This window comes from Actinia tenebrosa, unplaced genomic scaffold (assembly GCF_029948245.1).
Source record: "Actinia tenebrosa isolate PJP-AT-01 unplaced genomic scaffold, QUT_ActTen_1.0 PGA_scaffold2__45_contigs__length_23673736, whole genome shotgun sequence".
Taxonomy (NCBI): Eukaryota; Metazoa; Cnidaria; class Anthozoa; order Actiniaria; family Actiniidae; genus Actinia; species Actinia tenebrosa.
The window spans coordinates 2,901,329-2,928,345 of NW_028292579.1; the positions used below are offsets into that span (position 1 = coordinate 2,901,329).

The window sequence follows — 27,017 nt, forward strand, 5'->3', positions numbered from 1 at the left end:
GTGTCTTACTTTTTTACGACAGGATTTGTTCAAAGATCTAGTTATTCTAGGTGGATAAATCATCGCATCACAGATTTTCGCTTATCTTACTAGTTTTTGTGCGCAGTAAGACCAGGAAATACGTCACAACTTGATCGCTCTATTATACAACAGCAGTATCAACATATTAACAATAACAGCAACCATAACAACAGCAACAATGATAAAGTCACCACAGGTAAACAACAATGGGACGGGCAGCACCAGCGATAGTGTTAACAATAATACCACCATACAAACAACAATGGGAAGGGCAGCACCAGCAGTAGTGTTAACAATAATGACAACAACACAAAAAACGAGAGGGCCAGCACCAGCAGTAGTGTTAACAATAATGACAACAACACAAACAACAATGGGAAGACCAGCACCAGCAGTAGTGTTAACAATAATGACAACAACACAAAAAACGAGAGGGCCAGCACCAGCAGTAGTGTTAACAATAATGACAACAACACAAACAACAATGGGAAGACCAGCACCAGCAGTAGTTTTAACAATAATGACAACAACACAAACAACGAGAGGGCCAGCACCAGCAGTAGTGTTAACAATAATGACAACAACACAAACAACAATGGGAAGCATAGCAGCAATATGATCAACAATTGATTTGCAAGAAAAAAGCTCTGCCAACCAGTATGCTCAAATTTTAAAAATTAGTTTAATTTTTCATTAAATAAGAGTTTAAAAAAAATCTTTTTTTTAAAATTTAAATTTCCATTAATATATTAATTTTACCTTGGATATAAATAACATTTTCAAAACGTTCTGTACACACTAGGGTTGAATTGGAGTAATACAGTGAAATGTTTTGGGTCTTTGTCCCAGTTTTTTGTTTATTTGATTTTCAGATTTGTACTCTTTCTCTTTGCGTCTTTTGTAGCTGTTGCCTTTTCGTGTTGACTGATTTTTTTATCATCAGAATTATATACAGTCTGTGTTTATCATCTGTTGGTTGGTTTTCTCTTACAGTGTTTATCATATCTTGGTTGTTGTCTATTGTTCTTGTTGTGTTGGTTGGTTTTCTCTTACAGTGTTTATCATATCTTGGTTGTTGTCTATTGTTCTTGTTGTGTTGGTTGGTTTTCTCTTACAGTGTTTATCATATCTTGGTTGTTGTCTATTGTTCTTGTTGTGTTGGTTGGTTTTCTCTTACAGTGTTTATCATATCTTGGTTGTTGTCTATTGTTCTTGTTGTGCTGGGTGGTTTTCTCTTACAGTGTTTATCATATCTTGGTTGTTGTCTATTGTTCTTGTTGTGCTGGTTGGTTTTCTCTTACAGTGTTTATCATATCTTGGTTGTTGTCTATTGTTCTTGTTGTGTTGGTTGGTTTTCTCTTACAGTGTTTATCATATCTTGGTTGTTGTCTATTGTTCTTGTTGTGCTGGGTGGTTTTCTCTTACAGTGTTTATCATATCTTGGTTGTTGTCTATTGTTCTTGTTGTGCTGGGTGGTTTTCTCTTACAGTGTTTATCATATCTTGGTTGTTGTCTATTGTTCTTGTTTCGTTGGGTGGTTTTCTCTTACAGTGTTTATCATATCTTGGTTGTTGTCTATTGTTGTTGTTGTGTTGGTTGGTTTTCTCTTACAGTGTTTATCATATCTTGGTTGTTTTCTATTGTTCTTGTTGTGTTGGTTGGTTTTCTCTTACAGTGTTTATCATCTGTTGGTTGTCCTGGTCGGCCTTCTTCCATACCATATCGAGTTGTTGGTCAAAAATCCTAGAAAATATTACAGCATTAACTCAATAAATGAAATTACAAATGCCCGATATTCCAGGGCCCTTCATCATTTATAGATCTATTCACTGTCAAATCAATATTCCTTAGCATCAATATGTAAAAAAAATTTTCGTTTGACAGTTAAAACTGGCGGCAAAATAATCATACAATCAAATCTATAGGATCTTATGGTAAGATTGACTGTTGGCATCGGTTTGGAGTTTTCCTAAGCAAAATCTTAGAGAACTTTTGATTTTTCTGTAACTTGGACAACTTCTAGATGCCTAGGTTTTAATCAGGCTACCCTAACCGGTCACATGACCCAACCCTCTTAAAATGAGCAGTTGTACCAAAATAAACACCAGAAATAAAAACAGTACCCCGTTGCTAGCGAGAGGGTGGAATGTAAGCTCATTATGTTGACTATGGGAGAAATTACTACCTAACCGGTCACATGACCCAACCCTCTTAAAATGAGCAGTTGTACCAAAATAAACACCAGAAATAAAAACAGTACCCCGTTGCTAGCGAGAGGGTGGAATGTAAGCTCATTATGTTGACTATGGGAGAAATTCTATTAAATATAAAATAAAATATCTTATAAGAATTTCTAAAAGGAAAATTGGATTGACAGCAGGAGGTATTAGCGACCATAAGCTTTTCAAAATCTATGACGGCGACGTCAACCGAAAGTGTAAATAACTTCACTTTAGAGTTTAGTGCCCTCAATGTCTGTTGTCCCTGTGGATGAGTTTAGTTTTGCTGACAATGTTTTGAATGAAATCTCGAATGAACAGAACCCCAAAGAGAAAATTATTTACACTTCCGGTTGACGTGGCCGTCGTAGATTTTGAAAAGCTTAAGGTCGCTATTACTAAACTTAGACCGTCGAAAGTTTTAATGAAAACAAGCCGACACGAGTGAACAAAAAACATGAAAAGTGCTCCATACAGACCTTCTTTCACCCATTATTGTCTCGATTCGACTTTGCTTCTCGCGAACCAAATGTCGAAGCCTATTAATTTCATGCTCGTAATCTTCTTTCATTTTGTTAACTTCTTTTTCCTTGTCATTCAACCTTTTTAAAAAGAAATAATAAGTGTGTTAGGAGGAAAAACCCCAGCCCATTGAAATAAGTGGGAAAAACTAAATAAGGCACTAAAAGACTAACAGCAGATGATTGAGGTGTCAACCAAAAGAATAGTTTTGTTATTTAAACTGTTACAATTTATTATGTAATATGGCTGTGTATATTTGTGTATGTGGTGTTTTTCCCTTCTTTTTCTTGCTGTAAAAATTGTTACATAGAGGATATTACATGGGCGCGCAGAGATACGAAATTTATCTTCGAGTGTTGAAAAGATCTCTCACGAGTGCAGCGAACGAGTGAGAGATTTTCAAGACGAGAAGAAAAAATTGTATCTCCAAGCGCCTATGTAATATTCTGTTTATTATATAATTATCCATAAAATCAACTTAACAAGCTTTTTATTATTAGAAAAAGTTTTTATTTATAAACTAATAGCTTAAATACACATGGAAACGATATTTTCACATTTCACATGTGAAAATATCAGTTTTTCGAAAAGGAGAAATATAGGTATTTTATGGATAATTATATGATAATATATTATATATCCAGAAAAATGTTAAATGCCTGTAATACTTAGTTTATTTTTCAATAACGATGTTTAAAAAAATAGAATGTATTAATCAACAATTTTGAATGGATCGAAGCGGCACCACTCACGTACCCAAAACTCCTTCGGTTTCGGTCCTCAACCTGTTCGGGGAAGAAACAAAACCGAGGAGCTCTGGCTATGAGAAAGAAGGCGCGACAATTTCCACTAAGAGAGCATAAATAAGAGAGGAAAATTTCTTAATATCGAGCGCGCCATGTTAATTCCCGATTGGGCTATTTTTAGAAACCTTATGCAGTTTAAATTTAACCCTACCCTTCTCCTATACCCCAACTAGCACGCGCGCGCTCTGTCCTTTTGTTGTTTTGATAACAGGAAGCGAGAAGTTTTTATCGTTTTTAGTGATCAAAGCGACAACGTAAAGAGCGTGCGTACGCTAGATGACGCACGGGATAAGCGTAAGGTGAAATGTTTTTAAAAATAGCCCAACCGGCAAATCACATGGAATTCTGGTGCAAAAAGAGGGATTGACTGAAAGTAGTTGAGATCGATAACCATCTACCTACCTCCCCGTCATGGATGCCACTTTGTGATTAAGTTTTTTCTTGTTGTGCTGAAGACGAAATTAAATATCTGAAAGTTACAGTCAAGCTATATGTCTGGAATGTTAAACATAGTATTCTATGTTCACATCCCCAGTGCTCTATTCCACCTGTAGAATCTTGCTTTTATTATAGAGGAAAACATATAAACATCACTATCACTGGCTATAGCCGAAACGTCATGTTCTCAAAAAATCTTACATTTAATCATAGTTAACTATGATTTAATACAAAAACACTTTGTTTCTATTTCTTCATTTTAGTTTATTCATTCTTGTAGGAGCATTGAGACTTTGTAGAATGCTCCTAATAAAGTATTTTATCATGATTATTATCAAGTATCATTATCATTAAAAAGGTCGAAGCAATAAAAGCTCGAGGCCGTAGGCTGAGTGCTTTCACCTGTTTCTCGGTGTTTGGATGCCCTGATCAAACACTCGCACTCGTTTTTTTGGCTACTGCCTCATAGAGACGCGAAGGCACTATGCTATCGAGTCGTGTAAGTAAGTCCGTCAGTAACACCACAGGAAGCCCAAACTGATGAATGGATAAACTTCGGAACCAATCATGAAACTTCGGAGCCAATCAGGGATAAGCGACTCACGTTCTTCAATATCGATAAACTACGGAACCAATCATAGCTTGAATAACAAAATCTCGGTATTTCCGAATTGTAACCGATGTAGGGATGACGCATTTTTAACTCGTGGATACGCGAAGAGTAGAAACGAGTTATTGTGAGGGGTCTGAATATGCAAATGTGTCACTCACTCACTCACTCACTAAGATGTTAGCAGATCGATAATTAAACGTTTGTCGATCGTCTTACGTCATCCGATTACGAATGTTACACGACACTAACAAGCACAAAGCTCTTATACCGTATAGATTACTTTGATATTTATATGAGGAAACGAGATGCTGATGTTCCATGTGGGATCAGTTTCTATCACTTGTAGACGCCGTGGGGGCCCACTGTGCATGCGCACACTCGCACATAGTTTTATCTTCGAATTATTCATATTAAAAGAATCAAAGAAAGATGCAAGTTGAAGTAAAATTATACAATTAACGCCTGAAATAAAATTTCAATGAGTTAGACCTTTTTTTCTGATGTATTTTAAAAAAGTAAACAAAAACGCTTATTAGGTACAGCGTCAACATTTCGATTTCAGACTGAGACTCGTAGATCGAGCCGGTTATCGAAAAAATTAATTAGAACTCAAGAAGAGAGTCTGATTTCAAGCTCTGGAGGACTTTATTCTCCATAGGGACATCTCTTCGGAGGATGATCGAGCCTCTTCGGAGGATAATTAACCCTCTTTTGAGCATAATTGTGCCCTATTGTGGGATTAGTCAGCCCGTTGAAGAAGTCCTTCGGGTAAATGAAAACTCAGCTGTTTTACAGAGATCACATGTTTGTTGTGACACTGAGTCTTTCTTTATCCAAGAAACTATTATGGAAGCTGTGGTAAATGACTATGGAAGTTGTCTTAAAACTATTCTCGGTCAGTGTGACTTACATCTCGATAATGTCAGTAGTCCAACGTACAACGTTAACCTTTATAGATTTTCTGTTAGAACTATTAAAATCAGGGTGTTTTCATCTAAGTGCCCCTTTAAACAATCCGTTTCTAAATTGGCAGTAGACACATGCGGTTTACGACCGCCTATTTTTGATCTATTACGTGAAAAGGATGGTTAAACACAAACGATTCACAAAAAAGTTTGGTAAATCCTACTTAACAATGAAATTATAGAAGTGACAAGTTCCTCATTTAGTTCCTTCAAATTTTCTGATTATATTACTATACATTTTAAAACTGAGAACAAGGGAGTAGCGAAGATGTGAGAGGAAGGGGGCGACCGCTCCCCTAAAAAAATTGACTGAGAATTGTAAGCATTCCTTTTTACGATATTATTATTGCTTTTAGAGCACGAGTCATCATTCTTTTGAGAATAAGTTGTATTACAAAGAAATGATATTCTACGGCATGTGGTCTGTAATGGGAAAACATCACATAGAATGCGGAACTGTAGAAATTATCTGTTATGGTATTTACCTTTAGTTTTTCCTGTAAGCCTAGGATATCGAGGTCTCCTTGATGGATCAGTGATTTGGACTTTTTTCGTTGGAGTTCTTGCGACTTGGCCTGAAATTTGAAAACAACTTAAAATATCTATATTTTATAACCCCTAACTCAATATTTTCAGTACTGATTGTACATGAAGTGAATAGTTGAATGGTGAAATATTTGTGTACATATTATTTGAGTGATGCATATTGGAGACTATCAAGGTTTATACTTTCAATACGTGAATGAGATTGATGTCATTATTGACATATAAAAATATTTTACCATTCAACTACAGTATTTACTTGATGAAGTAGAATCGATACTGAAAATATAGGGGTTGTAGGCACTTCAAATTATGATCCAGAATTCGGAATTCACACAAGCAAAACTGCTAAATGCTAGCCTCCTCTGCAGGCATCTCCTTGGCTCTTTTTGCTCTTGGGCTTCCTGGCAAGGACAAGAAAGACGAAGGGAGAGGGGAGGGGAGGGAGAAAGAAGAAGAGGAGATGCCTACTCCTCTCGCTTTTTCTCTCCCTCCCTCGTCCCCACCCGTCCTTCTCTCTCGTCCCTAGCTCTTCTCTGCCATAAAATTTAACACAGGGATCCCAATAGGCTAGCTAAATGCTTGTTGATTTGCCTTTTCATTTGCGGGGAGAAAATGTATCGGGTGATAGCATTTTTTTGCGAGTTGACCTTATCTCTGACAACTTTCTTCTGACATGCTTTTCTGTTCTCAATTAGTTTTGTTTTTCCCTACCTCGTCATGTCTATCGCAGTTTACCAACAAAAGGAGGAAACGAGATATTTTTATCGTAACCTTCAAACTCACAAGCGTTTTTAGCTGATTTTAAAACGATTTTTTTACTCTTAAAAATGAGTGGGACAATACTTTTTTCATCACCATCCCACCTTTGTCTTATTTTATTGTTATTATTATCATTATTATTATTAGTTGCTGTCAATAGATTGATACTTATTATTATTATTATTATTATCATTATTATTATTAGTTGCTGTCAATAGATTGATACTTATTATTGTTATTATTATCATTATTATTATGAGTTGCTGTCAATAGATTGATACTTATTATTATTATTATTATTATCATTATTATTATGAGTTGCTGTCAATAGATTGATACTTATTATTATTATTATCATTATTATTATGAGTTGCTGTCAATAGATTGATACTTATTATTATTATTATTATTATCATTATGAGTTGCTGTCAATAGATTGATACTTATTATTATTATTATTATTATCATTATGAGTTGCTGTCAATAGATTGATACTTATTATTATTATTATTATCATTATGAGTTGCTGTCAATAGATTGATACTTATTATTATTATTATTATTATCATTATTAGTTGCTGTCAATAGATTGATACTTATTATTATTATTATTATTATCATTATTAGTTGCTGTCAATAGATTGATACTTATTATTATTATTATTATTATTATCATTATGAGTTGCTGTCAATAGATTGATACTTATTATTATTATTATTATTATCATTATGAGTTGCTGTCAATAGATTGATACTTATTATTATTTTTACTATTATTATCATTATGAGTTGCTGTCAATAGATTGATACTTATTATTATTATTATTATCATTATGAGTTGCTGTCAATAGATTGATACTTATTATTATTATTATTATTATTATCATTATGAGTTGCTGTCAATAGATTGATACTTATTATTATTATTATTATTATCATTATTAGTTGCTGTCAATAGATTGATACTTACGAACTCTTCAAAGCTGTCTCTTTCTTCAGCGGTTTTCTCTGCCTAAAAAGTATACGTACCACACAATAAGTCATATAGCTCAATCTAATTAACGGAACTTACATATTTGCGAATTTTGCAATTTTCTTTAACAGTACTAATTAAAAAAAGTTCGCAATTTTATCAACTTTCATAATTTGCGAATTTTCGAACCGTATCATATTATATACTAGTAAAAAAAAGGTCGCAATTTTATCAACTTTCATAATTTGCGAACTCTGATGCCGTATCATATTATATACTAGTATATGACAGCATAGCATTTGTCCAAAAAAAACGCCGATGCTTGAGATATATTTATGATTGGCTACGTCCAATCCCGGGGGGGTTACTACCACCCCAACTTGGGTAGGGGTGTGCCGCCTGGACCTCAAAACCCTGACCCTATCCCAGACCTAAAAATTTGATTTTACATACCCTACCCCAGACTAAAACTAAGAATTATACACCCTATCCCAGACTAAAAGACGGAAAATACGGTTTTACAATCGATTGCAATCAATATTCACTAACGTGCTTATTGTTTTTGTGTCGTCAGAAAGCGTAGCCTATTCGCCAGACAAGAACGACCAAATCGTAACCCTATCTCAGACAAAAATGATACCCTATCCCAGACTAAATGTCAAAAAATGATACCCTACCCCAGACCCAAAAGCCAAAAAACCATACCCTATGGGGCGGCACATACCCGTATAGCAAATATAGGGGAGTACCCCCCCTCCCCCGGGCGACCAATGAGTAATTTCCGCAGAAAATCGTAATTTGCATAGGTGTTAGAACTAAGACATGACAACTGATATCCATTTCCTTTGTTTGAAGATTTGACACTCATACATCTCATAGTGCAGCACAAAGCAGGGAAATGATATGATACGGCATCAGAATTCGCAAATTATGAAAGTTGATAAAATTGCGAACTTTTTTTACTAGTATATGATATAATTTTAAATCAATTTAATACGGTATCAAGAAAATTGCGAACTTTTTTTTATTAGTACTGTTAAAGAAAATTGCAAAATTCGCGAGATAGGATCAGGTACCTAGCCCCCACCCCCCTCTCTCTCCATTGGGAGCTTTAGAAATAAGGATAAAAAATGCAAAATCTAAATACTGTAGCATGCTATATGATACCTTTCTAGGTAACAGACACTCCCCGAAACCCTCCTGGATCCATCGGTGTTATAGTATGAAGACTAATAGATCTTCTTGGTGCAGTGTTTTTCCATTATAGACCACTTGTCATTCTCTAGAGAATAAGATTCTTTGTTCGAGTTTTAACCATATTCATGTGTCTTCATATGCAAAACCATCAAACAAAGAAATGACACTCTTGGGTATGACACATGGTCTGTAATGGGGAAGCATTGCACCCTAGCTAAACAAAGAAATGACTACTCTAGGGAATGACACATGTCTGTAATGGGGAAGCATTGCACCCTAGCTAAACAAAGAAATGATACTCTAGGGAATGACACATGGTGTGTAATGGGAAAGCATTACACCCTAGCTAAACAAAGAAATGACACTCTAGGGAATGACACATGGTCTGTAATGGGGAAGCATTGCACCCTAGCTAAACAAAGAAATGACACTCTTGGGTATGACACATGGTCTGTAATGGGGAAGCATTGCACCCTAGCTAAACAAAGAAATGACACTCTTGGGTATGACACATGGTCTGTAATGGGGAAGCATTGCACCACAACGAATATCTTCTATGCTTACCACTTTTAATACTTCAGATAAGGTTTGCTGAGCTGTCACTTCTCTTTCTAGAATGTGTTCTAGTTTTTTTTCTAAAAACAAAGTCTTTCGCTCCAATTTCCTGCAGAAGATAAGCAAAACATATCAGACAATATTTTGATCAGACTTGGGCTGTTTAACTAACCCTTAACACCTAAAAAATAATAACGAATGGTCATGACAATGGTGATGATAATAGCGATAATAGTGGTGGTGTTAATGATTGTGATGATCATGATGCCATTGATGATGATAATTAAGGATTATTCGCCGAAGGTGAAGTGAATATTGGGGAATGATAACCGAAACGAAGTTGAGGTTATTATTCCGGATATTCACTGAGCCTGAGGTGAATAATTGTTTTAGTATAAATACACAGGTGATTCTTTCAAAAGGAGGGGGAAAGAAGATAAAAGACACATTTTTTCCTGGTAACAGCAACAAAGCGGCTGTCTGCCATTTTGGATTATCGCTGGAGGTGATTGTTGTGTGTTTATACTAATATTGTATATTATAATGTTTTAGCAGTGTTTCAACGGACTTGCATTTAATCAAATGAACTTAATTGTCTTTTTTTCTGTGTTACCATTAAATAAGCAATAGACCCTTTTCGAATTCCAAATTACCGCTGTGTTTCTTGATTACAGACTCATTTGCACAGGGTTAGCCTCGAGTTTGTGCAGAATATTCATGTGTTCCAGTCAAGGTCCGTTGAGTTTCAAAGTGTTCGTATTGTTGAAGTTGTGCATTCTTTACTTTACCGTTGGTATTTGTGAATATTTAAACACTGGCTGAGGCTAACCCTGTGCAAATGAATCTGTAATCAAGGAACACAGCGGTAATTTGGAATTCGAAACTGGTCTATTAATACCCAAGCAGGGGGGTTTATAGACCTTGTTAACTTGGGGGAATGTTTTCCCTTTTCAGACCACTTCATCTCAGTGTTGTACGCATATTCATGTGTCTTCTCATGTGCACCCGCTACACAAAGTACAACCCACTTTCAATAATATACATGTGCTTTGCTTGTCACACACAAAGGTTTCAATGAGGAGAAAAGAATACTTTTCATTTAAAACCTAGCCGGGTACTTAAACCTTTCTACTTGGCAAGCAAAGATTGGGCTATCTCGGAATTGGGATATTGATACTGTAGGGAATGACACGTGGTCTGAAATGGGAAAGCAGTATACCTAAGGTGATAGGATTTAATTATTAGCATGGAAAAGGGGACAAACAAAATCACCTTTGATTCTTTTTATACACATCCAATTCCTTGGTTAACTGGGTGATCTGTGCATTAGAATCTTGAAAAACACAAAGAAATAGATTGAAAATCCATACTTCAATCATAAGCTTTTAAATTAACAATTCATTTAACCTTTACTCACACTGAATTCAATAACTTGTGCAGGTTACACAAGAATTGGCTTTGATGGAATAATAAGTCCAGATGCAAGCACATTCTTTACTGTGGTTTTCGATATTCTGCAAACTCGGTAGTCACAAGCTGCAAGCTGAAATTCCTTTTTTCACTGCCGTCAATCAAAAATAATCAGTCAGTACCTTCTATTCTTTTGACTGGCAGCAGTGAAAAACCCATTTCACAACAAACCATTGAAATGTATGAGCTCGCAGAATATGGAAAATTGCAGTAACTGCTCTGTTTTTTTTATTGGATGACAATTCTGGACTGAGCTGGAATGCATTGCTATGGTTGTATCAGCCACTGCTGTGAAGTTCATGTCTAAGATCAAGGGTTCAATTCTGGACTGAACTGTTTATTTTTTTGTTCTCTCCCTCAGCTCTGTGCCACAAGGTTTTTATTCTGGGTTCTGGTTTTTCTCCCTCCTACCTGTGTGTCATAGTATGCTGGTCAGTGCAGAGGTTCCCTCTGGGTTTATCACTATATTATTTTTATTTTGATAAAAATGTTTGGCTTAGTTTTTTATGATCAACATACCAGCAAGACTTGAAGCAAGGTTCTGTTTTTCTTCTTGAACAACCTAAAACCATGTTTGTAAATTGCATAAAAAGCAATCTGACATTCACAATGTAAAGTGCCTTTGATTATATTTACATAGAAAGGGTGCTATATAAATCATAAATCATTATCATTATAAAACAATGAAATGAGCATTAAAATTAAGGCATAATTAGATTCGCACGTTTTACTAATAAGACGAACTTGCTAACTCACTCAGGATATAAGCACAATTTGTGGCTATGCAAGCTACTTAGAAACTAAAATTTGCAAAAGTCTAGTGTGACCCGAAATGTTAGTAATGAAATGAGATCTCATAAATCTGCTTATCAATATTTTCCAACATATAAGTGTACTTACATTTAATCTTGACTCAAGATCTTCTATCTCTGACTTTTTCTTTGAACTTAGATCTTCCATCACGCTGTTTGCATAAAAGTAAAACAATTAATGATTAATAAAGCTTAAATTATATCTTTATTTGTTAGAATATGAAACAGCTTTAGTGATAGTAGTGGTGGTGATGAGTGGTGGTGATGGTGATGGTATTGATACTAGTGGTGATGAGTGTGATTATAGTGGTGGTGATGGTTGACAGATGTTAGTGGTGATCTGATATTAGTTACTGTATGATGACTTAAGATAATGTCTTACCTTCTACATTCATCAATCATAGAAAGATGTGCCTCAACATTTATCTTTGTTTCTTCCTCATCTATCATTTCTTTATATTTTTGACTCATGTTAGCGCAGTTGTGTCGAGATTCCTCCAGCTCAGTCTCGAGATTTCTCTTTTCTGATTCCAGTGTAGCAATGCGCATAGAAAGTTTGGACACTAAGAAAATAAAGACACTGACGTCATTGGCCTAATTTCATCTTCTGGGCCCAGCTATACTGAGCTAACATTACACATAGTCCATGTATGACCCCTGAGCACAGCTCTAACCAGTTTGAATTAGTTAAGGTTGGTTGGAGAGGAGGGAGGAAAAACACCCTCAGAGTCAGAAAGAGAACCAACCAACTCGGAATGGAACCCTGGATGGCAGAGATGACTACCCAAAGGGGTATAAAACATGGCTTAGGGCTGTTTACCATAAGTGAAGAACCAACCTGAAGAACCAAGTGAAAACCTGCCCTTTAAAAAAATATGCAGACTTCTTCAATTCAGTTCAATTCATACCATCTTGTCCGTGAGATCGTTGCAGTTCTTTCAGTTTTTTGTGTTGTTGGTCCTGCTGTTTCATCAACAGCTCATTTTCTTCCACAACAAGCTTGGCTTGTACCTGCAGCTGTTGCCTGAAAACAAGGGAAGGGAGGTTGATCAAGACCAATATTCTACAAGCAGCTTTGCATTTTTACTTGTCACTTGTATTTCGGCTTGCTTAAAGGCTCGTTAAAATACTCCATGACTCCTAAAAATACACAGTTGTATCAGATGCTTAGCCGACTGATAACTTCTATGTACTGTATATGGTGTAAAAACAGCATTTTAAGTACGAATTTAGTGAATTCAAATCTAGACCTATATACCATAGCACCACATAGCATTCTGAGCCTTTTTTTCTCAAAATATTGAATCTGACATCTATTGGGCCCAAAAATAAGCGACTCATCAATGAAGATCTCATCAGTACTTACCATTCATCTAAATCTAATGCATCTGGCTTGGAATGTGTTAGTCTCTGTATACACCAGAACAACAATTAAGTCATGATAGATTTTAGTAGGAACATTATTATAGTGCACTTTTGAAAATCGTGTACTATATACCCTTTCAACTTGAGAGCAATGCTTTTCCATCTTAGAACGCATGTCATTTCCTGGAGTATCATTTCTTTATTTATCAGTTGGCATTTATTCAGAAGACACATGAATGGAGATACAACTCAAACAAAGAATCTCATTCTCAAGAGAATGACACTAGGTTTGAAATGGGATTCAAACATTAAGCCTTTACTATTAAATCTACTGAAAATTTACAACAAGGCGAAGACAAACGCCATTTTATTAAACCCTAAGACATGTTGATAAAGTTCAAGACACAACCAACAAACAGATCAATCATCTAATCAAGGGAGACATAGAAAATGCTCCTCACATGGGATGATAAGTCCAGGAATCAAACTCCAGATCCCACATATGCACTATTCTTGACACCCCATATGCCATCAAGAGAGAATCTACAGTACAGTACTCTTCTCCCTCTCCCTCAGTCTGTAGAGTGTTTCTTACCATGTGAAGGTCTTGGTTTTCCTTGACTATCTCCATTAATCTTGCTTTGAATGAAGCAAGCTCTTCCTTTGATTTGAACAAAACGATAGACTTTTTAAATATTCATTATAATTAATTAAATAATTCTAATATCATTATGTTCCTTGAGTACAGACTTATTTAACAAACTCATTGGCTGTGCATGAAAGGACATCCAATAACAATTATACTATTACAATGCTTCGTGATATGTCTCCGTTTTTACTAAGCACTTGGTTGTATGTTCGTTTATCAGAACAAAATTCATTTATTTATTAAAAAAACAATAGTAATCTGCTAAAGAAGGTTATCAGAAATTAATTTCAAATAAAGCACTTAATGTTATATCATATAGGCTGACTGCACGCGGCATTGACTTGGCCATTATTGTTTATATTGTTTTTGAAACTCATGATCTTTGTCATGACCAACCCTCCCTAATTATTTGTTATGGTGGGGTGGCCTTATTTAACTGATAAAAAGTAACTCTAGTATATGGTACAGTGTATAATATTAAAGTTACGCATCTAGTATGGTGGTTCTGATTTCTGTCAAGACCACCCCTCCCTAAAAACTCTTCTGACCTTTGTGATCTTCCCTCCCCTCCCCTAACAATTTTGCCATATTGGGGTAAACAGAAATTAAAAACTTGTGGAAGTTTTTAAGGTACAGCACATAAAACAGTAAGTGTAAAACACAATAATGATAATGATAATGATATTTAAATAATAATAATATGTACTTATTGACTGAGCACGTGGGAGGACCATACAGAAAACTATTTGGCTCGAGGTGATGCCGTATACCAAGAGCCAAATATTTTCCCATACAGCCCAACCTAACTCAGTCAACAAGCATTTTATAGTATGACCCTCACGAAAAGAAAAATAATTAAATAAACATGCTTGCAGGGCTGTATGGATTCGTACGGCCCTGCTCGCTCAAAGCTGTATGGCCCTGCTGACGTCATTTTCCCGAAGGTTTTTTTAAAGAGTGCGCACCCGGGCAGATACGGGTCATATGATAAGAATAATAATAATTTATTCATTATTTTTTAAATAAATTTTAAAAAGAAATATTCCTAATAATAGTTCGTCTGAATGTTCGTCTTTAGTTAATAATATTCTAAAGTAATAATCTAAAAAAAATCTTATTAATAATTATAATTATAATATTTACATCATATGTCTTGATGACGTCCTCTCTTTCTTTCAACCTGTCATCATAGGCCAGAAACAAAGGTGCCAGGAATTTTGTATTGACCTAATATTTGTTTCAAATAAAAATTGATTAATGATTTTGTTATATGTCAGCAATAATCTCCAAAACCCTTAAATTTTATTGATGCCCTGAAATATCTTCTTGAGTGATCCCTGCTAACTCACAGTTTAAATTGCAAACAGAGAGACCTAAGAAACTTTACTTACATGTGATGGTGAGTCCAGGAATCAAACCTGAGACCCCACAGGTGCTAGGTGAGTGCACTATTTGGGCAGAGAGATAAATGGTAACCTTGATTGAGTGAACTACAATTACTCAACCATTGCTCTACCATTAATTTTCTCAACCATTTCTCAACTGTTTCTCAACCATTTCTCAACCATTTCTCAACCGTTTCTCAACCGTTTCTTGACCATTTCTCAACCATTTCTCAACCATTTCTCAACCATTTCTCAACCATTTCTCAACCATTTCTCAACCTTTTTTCGACCATGGGAGTATAGGGTGGCATAGCGATAGTGCACTTGTCTCTCGATCACCTCTGCAATCCCAGGTTCAATTCCAAGACTAAATGGAATAACATGTGAATTTATTTTAATACAATGGCTCTCTGGTTATCTCCCTCCAGCAAACCCAACATGCTAAATTCCAATTTGATCTGTGAATTAGCTGTGCCCTTAGGGCTTGGACATTGTGTGAGCCAGCAAGCCATATGGTTGCAAATCATGCAAGGCATGGAAGCCATTACATGTAGTATGTGTCATAGGAGCCAAACAAAACGAAACAGTAAAGTACTGTGTTCACAGTTTGAGTGTCGTCACTGTCCAGTAATCCTTTAATAAAGCAGCAGAAGACAAAAAAGGGATTTTTGGAAATGCACTGGTAATAATTAAAAGAAAATATGCAAACACACTGCATGGGGTTGCAAAGGGATTTTGACACCATATAAAATGTTATTTCTCTTTTGCCCTTGTTTGTGCCCTGACTTTGATCAGCCAGAAGGTTATTTCCTGAAGGGTATCAATAAAATTTGAATTTTCAATTTTAAAAATATATCTAAACATCTGTGATAGATGTAAAGAGTTTTTATATGGGTCACCATGGTAATAGAATGACAGAAATCATGGTACATGACTTACCAGCCATGGAGATGGTTCTTTAGCTTTGGTTTTGGACAGCATAACTGGAAAATCCTTTCAAGAAAAAAAAAAAAAAAAAAGATTAAATGCTTCAGTGTATGACAATGAACATAAGTAGGTACAACGAATTGCGTATTTAGGCAAAATGATCTGAAGTTGATCATTAGTTCCTCAATCAAGACAATCTACTGACTGAAGTACAATTATGCATTAAAAATGTTGAGTACATTAATTAAATTTTACTGTACATGTAGGTGGAGCACCATCAGGTAACTAAACACCTCTTATGATGTAGAGAGAATAAGAGAAAAATATCAATATTCTCTCTACTTCATTATATACACACCGAACGCATAATTTATTACCTCTTATGATGGTTTGTTTTAAAAATACATACTCGATAAGTACATGTGTCTACTGCTGATAGATACACAGCAACATTTTTGAATCATGTATATGTAGAATATTCACTTGTAGGTATTCAGGGCCTAATATTCTGGTTACGGAGCTGATCAGTTATCCCTTTAACGGGCTCAATTATTGTCACTTTAAAAATCTGAGTCAGTTTCACATCACATCGGTTTTGTAAGGATCATCCATGAAGCAACATTATTAAAACATGCTTCGTGTAGCATACCTGAAAGCAATTTAATTAAACAACACTTGACACATTCGATGAAACCTGTGTGCCTAGCTTGTTCCAAAAAATAAAAAATAAAAAATAAAATAAAATTCACTACAAAAATGGCTGCGATTACCTTGTAGGAATCACTGAATCATACCAAATCATGTTTGAAACGTTGGTCAAACGTTTTCCAGTCGATAAAAAATCGTACTAAGCAGTTGCAAACAGAGCAACCAAGTTGACCAGCCAGTATGCGGTCCTCGGATAACATTGGCTATCCTCGTCATGCGCCGCTGGCTGTGCACGTCAGGGATCCGAAAGTAATCCGAAGTTTTAAAACCCTTACACCGGGATGAGCTTTATGTCAGTAATTTCATATGCCATTTAGGATATGAAGTATATCTGGGTAAACTCGATGGCATAGTGTCTACCGCTTATTAATATGCAGTAGACACAAAAATAGGTCCTTTGTAAATTACAATGGTATCCCTTGAATTATTAATTTAATAAAATCTTACCTCTGCTGTGGCTTGTCGATACTTGGTCTGGTATCTACTTAATTCAACATTTACTCTGTGGACTGTTAAATCAACCATGTTAATAATAATCAATAAACTTTCCATTCCAGTCTTGCACAGTCAAAGATACGCTCTCCCCATTCCCTAACCTGGCTATTGTGAGCAATCTGCACAGTATGGTAGTGTCGGTAAGTGGTCGCTGAGTGGTTGGTAAGTGGTAAGTAAGTGGTCCATAACTTAACAGTAAGGTGTTGGTAAGCATTGTCAGCCAACAACTTACCTACAACTTACTGTACAGTGTGGATTGATCACAAAAGATGCCCCCCCTCCCCCCAACTCACCAAGGCAACCATTCCCTCTTGGCAATGGTTTAGAAAAATTCCATGACTGGATGACTGGCTGTTGGGCATGGGGATGCTCGTTGTGCCTTTTATGGTACCAAATCTGCAATTTGGTACCCCTTAGGTGGGTTCACAAATCTAAAAGGATCCCTGGAGAGTAATCCTGTACCTATAAGAGGGTGTTTCTGAGGCAGTAAGATACCTGAGATTTTATGATGAAAGTCAGAATGGCAGTTGTCAGTGATTCAGGATACTTATTTTTGGTTCATTATGAATCTGACTACTGTCACTCACATCATAGATTATTATTCACTTTTGTTAACTTTTAGGGATAAAAATCCTTAGTTGCCACGCCCAACTGAAAAGAGCTCAGGTACTTCTTAGGGGTCATTTTCAAAAATTGCAAAGATCATCCCCGCCTTTCTATTTATAGAATTCCCCCCCCCCCCCAACCAGGCAGGGACGGCGGAACTGGGGGGCTTTAGCCCCCCCACTTTTTGTGAAAATTCAATACATTTTCACTAAACTCAGCCCCCCCACCTTGCCATACAATGTTACTATTGAGCCCCACCAATCAAAAAACTGCTCCGACGTCCCTGCCAGGATCAAATAAGAATTATATTAATTCTTATTTTATGTACCAGTCTCTCGAAGCACTTTGTTTTCTTCCTGTAATTCTTTGATTTGCTGCTGCATGATCAAGGATGACCCACCTATAGAAAATCAAAATATCATAAGACATGATCTTCACCCGTGTACCCAATACTTACTGTTGAAGAAATAGAAAATGCGTGTACGCTGTGTGCCGTTTTAAAGCACGCAGGGATTGGCAGAACATGAGAGAAGTGTTAGGAGAAGAATGATGTGTAGCGGATGCTTCTCCACACTTCTCGAGTGTTCTGCCAATCCCCAAGTGCTTTATAACTCCACACAGCACAGCAAGCAAGTTTTTTATTTCTTTTATTAAATGCAAAGGGTGCATGCATTCTGCTCTCATAAAGCACACGCTCCCATACAATCAGAATGCGAGATTTATAACAGTTATTTTATAATTATATTTAGAAATAAATTACAGCATTTTCTGTGCTTTGTTCTGCAGTAAAACTCCTTGCAGGAAGCGATGAAAGCATTCAAGAAGTGTGAAAAGAAGCATGAGCCATAAGGGGGTTATTTTCAAACTTCAAAAATGTGCTTACAGTGAAAACGGCATAAGCTTACCCTCCTAGAATACATTTTAATGATTTCATTATTCAAATATTTAAATTTATTATTCTTTTTAAGAATAGGGATACTCTGACAGGGTTCAGAATATTTATATAAGAGAAATATACTGTATACTAGAAAGATATAACTAGCTAAAAACTAGTGTGAGCTGCGTCGGTGTTTCTAATGAAACAGTAATGATGAAAAGGTAAATTATACACCGTGAAAAGATGAAAAAACTTACTGACGTTTCGGACGCTAGTCCTTCGTCGGAGTAAAAGAGAAAGAAGTGGTAGAAAGGAGTGTATATATGATAGAATAAGACAAAAGAAACCAATGAGAGCAAGGTAGGCAAGGAAACAAAAACAAACAATCAAAATATACTAGAAAGTAAATTCCTGTTGTCAGTAGTAATGCTGTGTTTTACACTTCTTTGCAAAGTGCTCTTATTTCACTATTTACAGCACAGTTGCCAACCAATCAAAGTGTGGATAATATTCTAAGCTATCTTTAAGCATTATTACTACATGATTTCACTGAATGTGTAGTTCCAGAAATGATCCATACCCGCCCCACAGAGGAAATTGGAATTTCTGAAGAGTAGGAGGTCAGAGAAAGAACAAAAATTACAGAGTTTGTATGGAAGAAAATTGGAATTTCCTGGGGGTAGGGAGTGTCTTAAAATAATTCCTCCATGAGGGGGGTATGGATAATTTTTGGAACTACACAATGTCAAATTATATGAGATAAGGGGGGTTTTATTTATTAGCATATCAGGGAGGGGGCCAGCAACGTTATCTTGAGAAAGTGGTTCAGGGGGGGGGGGGGGTGATCACATATTGAGGAGGTTGAGAGATATTGCAGGGTGATGAAAGGGGATTATGCAAATGTTAGTAAAGCTTTCCTTGTGATTTTGCTGACCCCCCCCCCCATGCACTAATAAATGAAAGCCCCCTAAACCAGTGGCATGCTACTGAATTGAAGATCACAGTGGTTGAACAAAGATCATAGATTATAGCACAGCATATTCAATATACAGTGTTTGGTTATAGTTTTTTCATTGGGTTGAGACTATCTTCAATAAAGACTTATTTCAGCCTTACTTACCAGTAGATCCCTTCTGTAATGCTTCAGAATACTGCTTCAATACAGCATTTTCCTGCTGCAGAGATGCATTCACCTCTAATAACCTCGAGTTATCTGTTAGCACATCATGGATCCATTTTTTGGTTTTGCTTGATTTTTTGGCCTCCTTTCTTGGTAATGGAACTGCATCGACTTCATCATGGTATCGTTCAGTATGTACCACTTGAGATCTCTTAGAATCCTTAGACTTCTCATGTCTTTTTTCTTTGGAAGAAACATTATGTAACTCTTTCTCTAATATTTTGCTTTTTTCCTCTTGTTCTATCATCTTTGATTTCAAGAAATCTTGTTGAACTTGCAAAGCCTAGAATATAAAATAGAATGCAATGATGCTACTTTAGGAAACCAACCATTACATGTACATGTATACAAACTTAGGTGCATGAAGACAAGGAAAGACTAGATTTTACTTGTTTTGCAGGGGAGGCATTTATACATTTCAATTAGTGATGGGCTAACAAACCTGTGACCTTCATTCCTTAAGAAATTGGAATTTAGAAGGTAATTTTTTGCAAAGGGAGGAAAGCAGAGAAACGGGCTAAGAAAAACCCTCAAAATAGCACTGTACAAGCCAAGGGCACAAATCTTTTGATCTTTAAAAAACGTTGAATATTATATTGTTTTTGTTATTTAAAAAAAACCAAATTGAAATCATTTTTAATGTCTTATTGACGATAAATTGTGTCATCACATTGTTAGAGTAGTGTGGATGCACGAGGCGAAAAAAATGGTGTCAATTTGTTAAACTTACAACAGCTGCAAACTAATGTTTTCTACACGCAACAAAATTACTCGACTCTGATTGGTCGAGAGGAGTACAATTATAGCGTTAATTGTACTCCGTAGGAGTACCGAATTAAGTGGCTATGGCAACACGGCCAAAACAATGTCAAAACAATAATTTTCTATCATTTTGTACTTAAAAGCATAAATAAAATTTTAAAGCCATAAGAACTAATCTTTTTTATGCATTTCAGTTGCACGATGGACTGGAAATCGGCCGTCAAATAGACAAAGATGGACGGCGTCGCTTCGCATTTTTTACTGAAATTTTGTTGAGTGAACTATAAACGAAAAAATCGCACGATCTTCTCGTACAATTTGGAATTAATAGACACTCTTAATGTTTTGAAAGTTCTTTAATTGTACTCCCCTAAAGACTCGTGCAATTTCAAGAACTTTCAAAACATTACTCGTGTCTATTAATTTCCAAATTGTACTCGAGATCATGCGATTTCCTATACTAATTTCAAAATATTTGATTGATAACTGTTAAATACATGAATTTGTATATATCCGCACCTACAGTTAAAATGCACTTATTATATGGAATGTTCTTCTCTCACTGGAAGAGTGTTGTGAAAAACCTTTAATACATGTATGGGATCTCAAACACCAGGCCCTTTACATTATAGTCAAAACCACTTCCAACATCGTTTGCTTACTTTAATTTCTTAGACTAAAGTACATGTACATGCTCTTTTACTCCGACGAAGGACTAGCGTCCGAAACATCAGTAAGTTTTTTCATCTTTTCACAGTGTATAATTTACCTTTTCATCATTACTGTTTCATTAGAAACACCGATGCAGCTCACACTAGTTTTTAGCTAGTTATATCTTTTTACATGTACAGTTGGTTGCTATTTTCATCAGGGGAATTAAATATAAAATAAGTGAAGCATTTTCATTATTATATCGTAGAAATTAAATATGATTCAAATAATGCAAAAGGTCTTTTTAGTAAGTAAGGGAAGGGATGTTTTTTTGTTTTTTTTTATTGGGTGTAGTGCTGCCGGGGCTTCTGAGGGGGGGTCATCAATAAAAATTTAGATTTTAGTGGTGTCAAACCTTTTAATAGACCTATCCTGAATTCACTTGACTGACCACGAAACAATGGTTTGGAGTTGAGGCTGAACTTGATTCTTTTATTCATCAAGTTCAACCTCGACTTGAAACCATCATTTCATGATCAGTCAAACGAATTTGGGATAGGTCTATCGTGATGAAAGCTAGTTTCTTTTTGACTTAATAGGATGGTCATGAATTTCTTATCGAATGAATAAGGGCTACAGCTATCTGAAAACAATTACTGCAAATTCCCCCAACCCCTTCCCCCCAAAAGAAAAGTCCCTTCCCTTTACATCAACCCTACTACTGTAGCTAGCCTCTTTTGGATAAATAAAACCAATTTTAATACCAAGATACCTGTCTTTCTTGGATAAACTTCAGTTCTTTGTCTTGCATTTGCTGTAGCTGCTGTTTGTGTAGCTGTTCATATTGTTGTTGATGGTGTTTCTGTTCATTTAGCAGTCTAATGATCTCCTGTTCCTGCCATCTGATTTCTGCCAAGTCTTTGTCTTTGGGAGTCAACGAACTGATGTTGGATTTCACATCCCTCATTTGAAGTTCTAAAGAGTACAAATAAAATAATAAAAATATAGCCTTTGGTTTGTTGGATCATAATATCATCATCATCACTTCTCACAGCACCATTAATTATGCATAAGGCATAAGGTGTTGCATAATTATAAATAAAACCTTTAGTCTAACTAACTCAATTTATATATCTGTAATATATAAATCCAAGCTTTCATTAACACTTTGTCCATCATGAGGGTAATGAAGTGTGTGAAATGAGCAACTGAGTCATGTGACTTATGATAAAAATAAACAAACAGCAAAACAACAAGTTGTGTCATAATAAACATTGAAGATGTTAGAGCATTTTTAAATTAGCAAGTAGAACTAAAATGTCAGCTTATATTATATCAAATTGAAACTTTATACTAAGGGTTTGTATAAAAAAATACACTAGACTGCAAAGAAAGCTAGATGGTAGGGTCAGTAGAGTCACATGCACTATTGCAGTTGGTGTAATGGAGCTATAATCAAGTGAAGTATATTTGGTTGGTATTGTTCTATCAATATATCTGTGTTGTTCAATGCTGTTCCCTGCAATGAAACAAGTTTTTTCTGTTTCCATCTAAGTTCAATGAAGAGGAATTAAGTCTGATTCCACAAAATGCTGTTCCCTGTTTCAGTCAATATGATGGATGCAGTGTCTAACATCGATCCCAGTCTATATTATAGAGGAGTTCTGTCATCTCAACCCTCCTGAGGATCTGGGAAAAGGTTCAAAATAAAGGGCTTTGGGATACACAGGTTAAAATAATTATAGTTATGCAAGTTCACATGACTTGGCCTAAGGAAATGGGAAATTCAAGATAACAGACTCCATTGTTTTCATAACCATAGATAAAACAATATTATATAAATTAAAAACTGTTTAAATGTTGCATTATTATTTAGGGGTCGTTTACATGATACTGGAATGGGTTTCATTCCGGAAGGACTGAAACCAGAGCAGGGCCAACACAAACCTAGTTGTCTTATTTGACTGCAAAGATTCTCCTGTTGTTGTAAGATCCTTTCTTGGTGTTGTTCATAGTGTACTTGCTGTTTCTGCTGTGATCTGAGAAACTGCTCCTGCTGTTCAACTATCTCCTTCTGTATTCTAACATCATGATCACTTACAGCTGAAGACAAACCCTGTACTCTATCATACTGAATCTCCTCCAGCAACTTCAACTGTCCTTGCAGTTCTTGTTGTTGTTGAACAAGCCTGTCAGTCTGTTTTTGTTGTTCTTTCTGCTGCTGTGCTTGCTGTTCGTAGACATTTTCTTGCTGTCTTATCAACTCCTCCAGATGTTTTTGTTGCTGTATGAATATCTTTTCATTTGATTCTCTTTTGTCACCATTCTGGTCTGGACTCTCTGGATTCCTCCTATAACTTTTCCCATTTCCTTTATGTAAACTACCAGTACTCTGTTGTAAAGATACAGGACTAGCTTCTGTCAAATCAAAATTATTGCTCTCAATATTTTGCGGCTCTTCAACAAGATTAGTATCAAAACTATCGGTAAGTGTTTCATTAAAGTTTTCCTTCTCAAATTCAGTTCTTTGGTGCTCAAACTTGGACTGAGAAAGTCTTAATAAGTAGCTTTCCTCATCCTCAGATATATCAGAAAGACCAACATTCTGTGATATCCCTTCAAAACCAAGTCTATCTGTCTGCCTGGATTCCTTGTCTGGCCTCCCATTTCCATTACTACTTAAAGGTTTTATAGTGTGACTAGAGGTATTATCATCAAGTCTTGCCTCTTCTGTTGAAATTTGTGCTTTTTTCTTTTGGCTGGACTTCCTAGAACTTCTCTTTTTATTTATCAGATTACTTTCTGACTCCCCTGATGTCTTATTTTCTGTCATTTCTATACTATGATCATCTTTGGTTCTAGCTTCATGTGGGGCATTCAAGATATTACTTTTATCAAGTTGGATTTCAGATTTTTTCAAGTTTTTATCACTTGATTTCCTGGGCTTTTTTCCTTGTCCTTCCATCAACTTTTCATGTTTTGCTATCAAAGAATCTATATTTTTGCTGCTGCTTTCCTCTGAAGTATCATCATCCTTGTTCCTTCTCCTTGTCTTATGAAGTTTAGTGTTTTGATTTTGTTCTTTTTGGATATCAATATTTGTGTTCACTTGTTTAGGTCTTGTCTTAGATGAAAATGAGCTATCTTCATCATTAGTTGTTACATCTGTCAAATCTTCATCACTGCTTGAAACTTCAATCCCTGAACCTTCATAATCATCATCCTAAATAGGACAGAACAGAGGATAACATATTTTATCAATACTCCAGTTTTGAATTCTCTGTTGCCCAGGGTTAGCCTAGATTTAATTTTAGAAATTCTGATGGTGGGCAATTGAATTTCAAAGCCGTTGTTCATTAGTGTACAATTACAATTACAATTTATTTATTTCAAAGGCCACTGTATACAATTTGTACATTGGCACATGGCCAAAGAAAATACATTCAATCAAAATCTTATAAGTCAAGATATTATTATATATGATAAATAGTTATATTATTGTTCTCTTAATTGAAAGCAATTGTGTATATATTTGCAAACAAGGCTTTGGATTTTTTCTGGAGGGTTAAACAGATTCTGGACAAAATAATTTTCACTCTTTTTTTTTAATTCATTAAATTTCTGCTTTTCATGACATCAAACAAATTCTTTCTCAGACTCTCATAGCATGGACATTTCACCAGGTGTGTATTGTTGAACAGGGAAATAACCCCCCCACCCCCCTCCAAAAAAATGCACACTTTTATTGGACCATACAGAGCTCTCTGAAATTACTAATTGATACATTGTCTTTCTTGTAATAAAAATATATTTTTGAAATCATTGTTTCTGGTGCTCATTCCCAATCTTACACTCTTTTTTATATGGTCTATAAGTTTAATTTCTATGGATTTGATTGTTTTTCTTTGGATAAGATTGCAAATTACTGTATTGTACCTCATAACTCAGCACTGAGATGCTATTAATTCATGCTAGAAACTGCAAACGTGAAATGCATATGAGGACTCCATGCTGTCCAATTAAGAAATAATTGGACAAGGAAAATTCCGAGGACTGAGAAAATTATATTGGATGAGGTCGTAGTCCGAGTCCAATTTGGCAGCCAGAGGAATTTTTCGAATCTAATTATTTCTTGATTGGGGAGCATGAAATCCCATTACCTATTAATTATATAGCTGCCTAATATTAATCCCATATCAACAAGACCTGTCCAATTAAGAAAATAATTGGACAGTTACCAATATGGGATTAATGAGAAGCTGTATAATTAACCGGAAAATGGTACACTGCTCCCCAAGTGGTCAAGACCTCACTAAACCACTTTTGTTGAGATTGTTCTTCCTTTATTTTGACTCTTAAATAAGGGTTAACCCCTGAGTAAATGATACCGTAATCAAGAAACGCAGTAAAAGTTAGGAATAGAGGACTCAAAATTTTAAGATTCAGATGAACTTTGTGGTAACTAAGGTTTGTTATAAGAGTGGACCATTATAAATGACATATATCTTTATAAATACCAGCTTTTCTGGACAAAAACTAGCAAGCTGCGATAGTTAAATTTATATTGTGCACAGTGAAAATATATCTCTAATGGGAACCAGCAGATAAGTACTTACTTTTGGATGATCTGATCCCTGAATTTGCGATAGAACAGACGTTTTCTTTGTTTTATCTACTTTAGCATAAACAGGCTCTCCCACCGAATTATCGTTTTGCCAGTCTTCAACGACGTCATCATAAACATGATCGTCTCCGTTTTGTCCATTGCCAGTCTTCGCGACTTCATGGCTTTCATTCTCAGTCTTAGCATCATTCCTCATATGATAAAATTTCGTTGTTTTATCATAGCCGTCAGACCTACTTGTCCCAGCAACTTCTACAGCTTCATACGTAGGATCATCCTCGCCTGGTTGTCGTTGACTGGTGGAGGGCAATACTACATGTGGTCCTTCGAGGTTCCCTGTAATTTCCCCTTGGTTTCTTTCGAGCTCGGCTTGCGATGAAGAACGGTTGATGTTTCCCACGAATGCAAAACCAACGTTTCCTGCTTCTCCAACAGCTCGAGCAACAGGAGAAGAAGCTGAAGATCTTGGCCATGTTGACGACAATGGAGCACTTGCACTGCGAGGTACAGCAGCAAATATCGCACTGGGAACCAATTGAGACGCTATGTGGGACTGAAACGAGGATAAGAGAACACACAAATTAGATATAGCAACAATTTACTCTTGTGGTATATGAGAATAATCCTACCAAAGATCCAGACAAGTTTTTCTTGTCTTTCTTTTTCTTTTTCTTGCCCGCCATTTTCAGTCAACGCATGCGTAGTTGTCCCCACGACGCTAAAAAATTTGCTATGGCGACCAATCCACAGGAAGCCCAACTACTATATTTACTTCAGCCACAAAATACCATTTTGTGAATTTCTTCAGTGATATCTTTATTTTTTCATTCAGGGCTGCTGCTTTTACTTTTTTACGGGGTAAATGAGTAACAATTTTAAAAAGATAACAGCT

The 27,017-nt window shown here is 35.8% G+C and overlaps 1 protein-coding gene across 1 annotated transcript; it reads right to left on the reverse strand.

Annotated features, from left to right (window-relative positions):
• Positions 1-684: 684 nt before the first annotated feature.
• LOC116304697 (uncharacterized) lies at positions 685-26,814 on the reverse strand. Its single transcript, XM_089034352.1, has 22 exons — positions 26,755-26,814; positions 26,118-26,678; positions 23,449-24,724; positions 22,274-22,476; positions 20,029-20,371; positions 18,360-18,431; positions 17,378-17,439; positions 16,235-16,288; positions 15,054-15,137; positions 13,857-13,922; positions 13,263-13,306; positions 12,805-12,920; positions 12,279-12,459; positions 11,985-12,048; positions 11,604-11,646; positions 10,887-10,947; positions 9,624-9,723; positions 7,860-7,901; positions 6,070-6,159; positions 3,971-4,017; positions 2,720-2,842; positions 685-1,764 (listed from the first exon to the last, which is right to left on the reverse strand). The coding sequence occupies exons 1-22, from the start codon at positions 26,806-26,808 to the stop codon at positions 1,659-1,661; spliced, it is 3,792 nt and encodes a 1,263-aa protein (XP_088890478.1). The 5' UTR covers positions 26,809-26,814; the 3' UTR covers positions 685-1,658.
• Between the last annotated feature and the right edge of the window lie 203 nt (positions 26,815-27,017).

What these genes read in the sequence shown, in the direction of transcription:
- LOC116304697 (XM_089034352.1), bottom strand. Translation starts at nt 26,808, where the DNA reads ATGGCGGGCAAGAAAAAGAAAAAGAAAGACAAGAAAAACTTGTCTGGA. An exon ending in CAAAGTGCTTCGAGAGACTG is followed by an intron (nt 17,440 to 18,359) that starts GTACATAAAATA and finishes TTGATTTAACAG; the next exon opens with TCCACAGAGTAAATGTTGAA. An exon ending in ACGTCATCAAGACATATGAT is followed by an intron (nt 13,923 to 15,053) that starts GTAAATATTATA and finishes TTCAAATCAAAG; the next exon opens with GAAGAGCTTGCTTCATTCAA.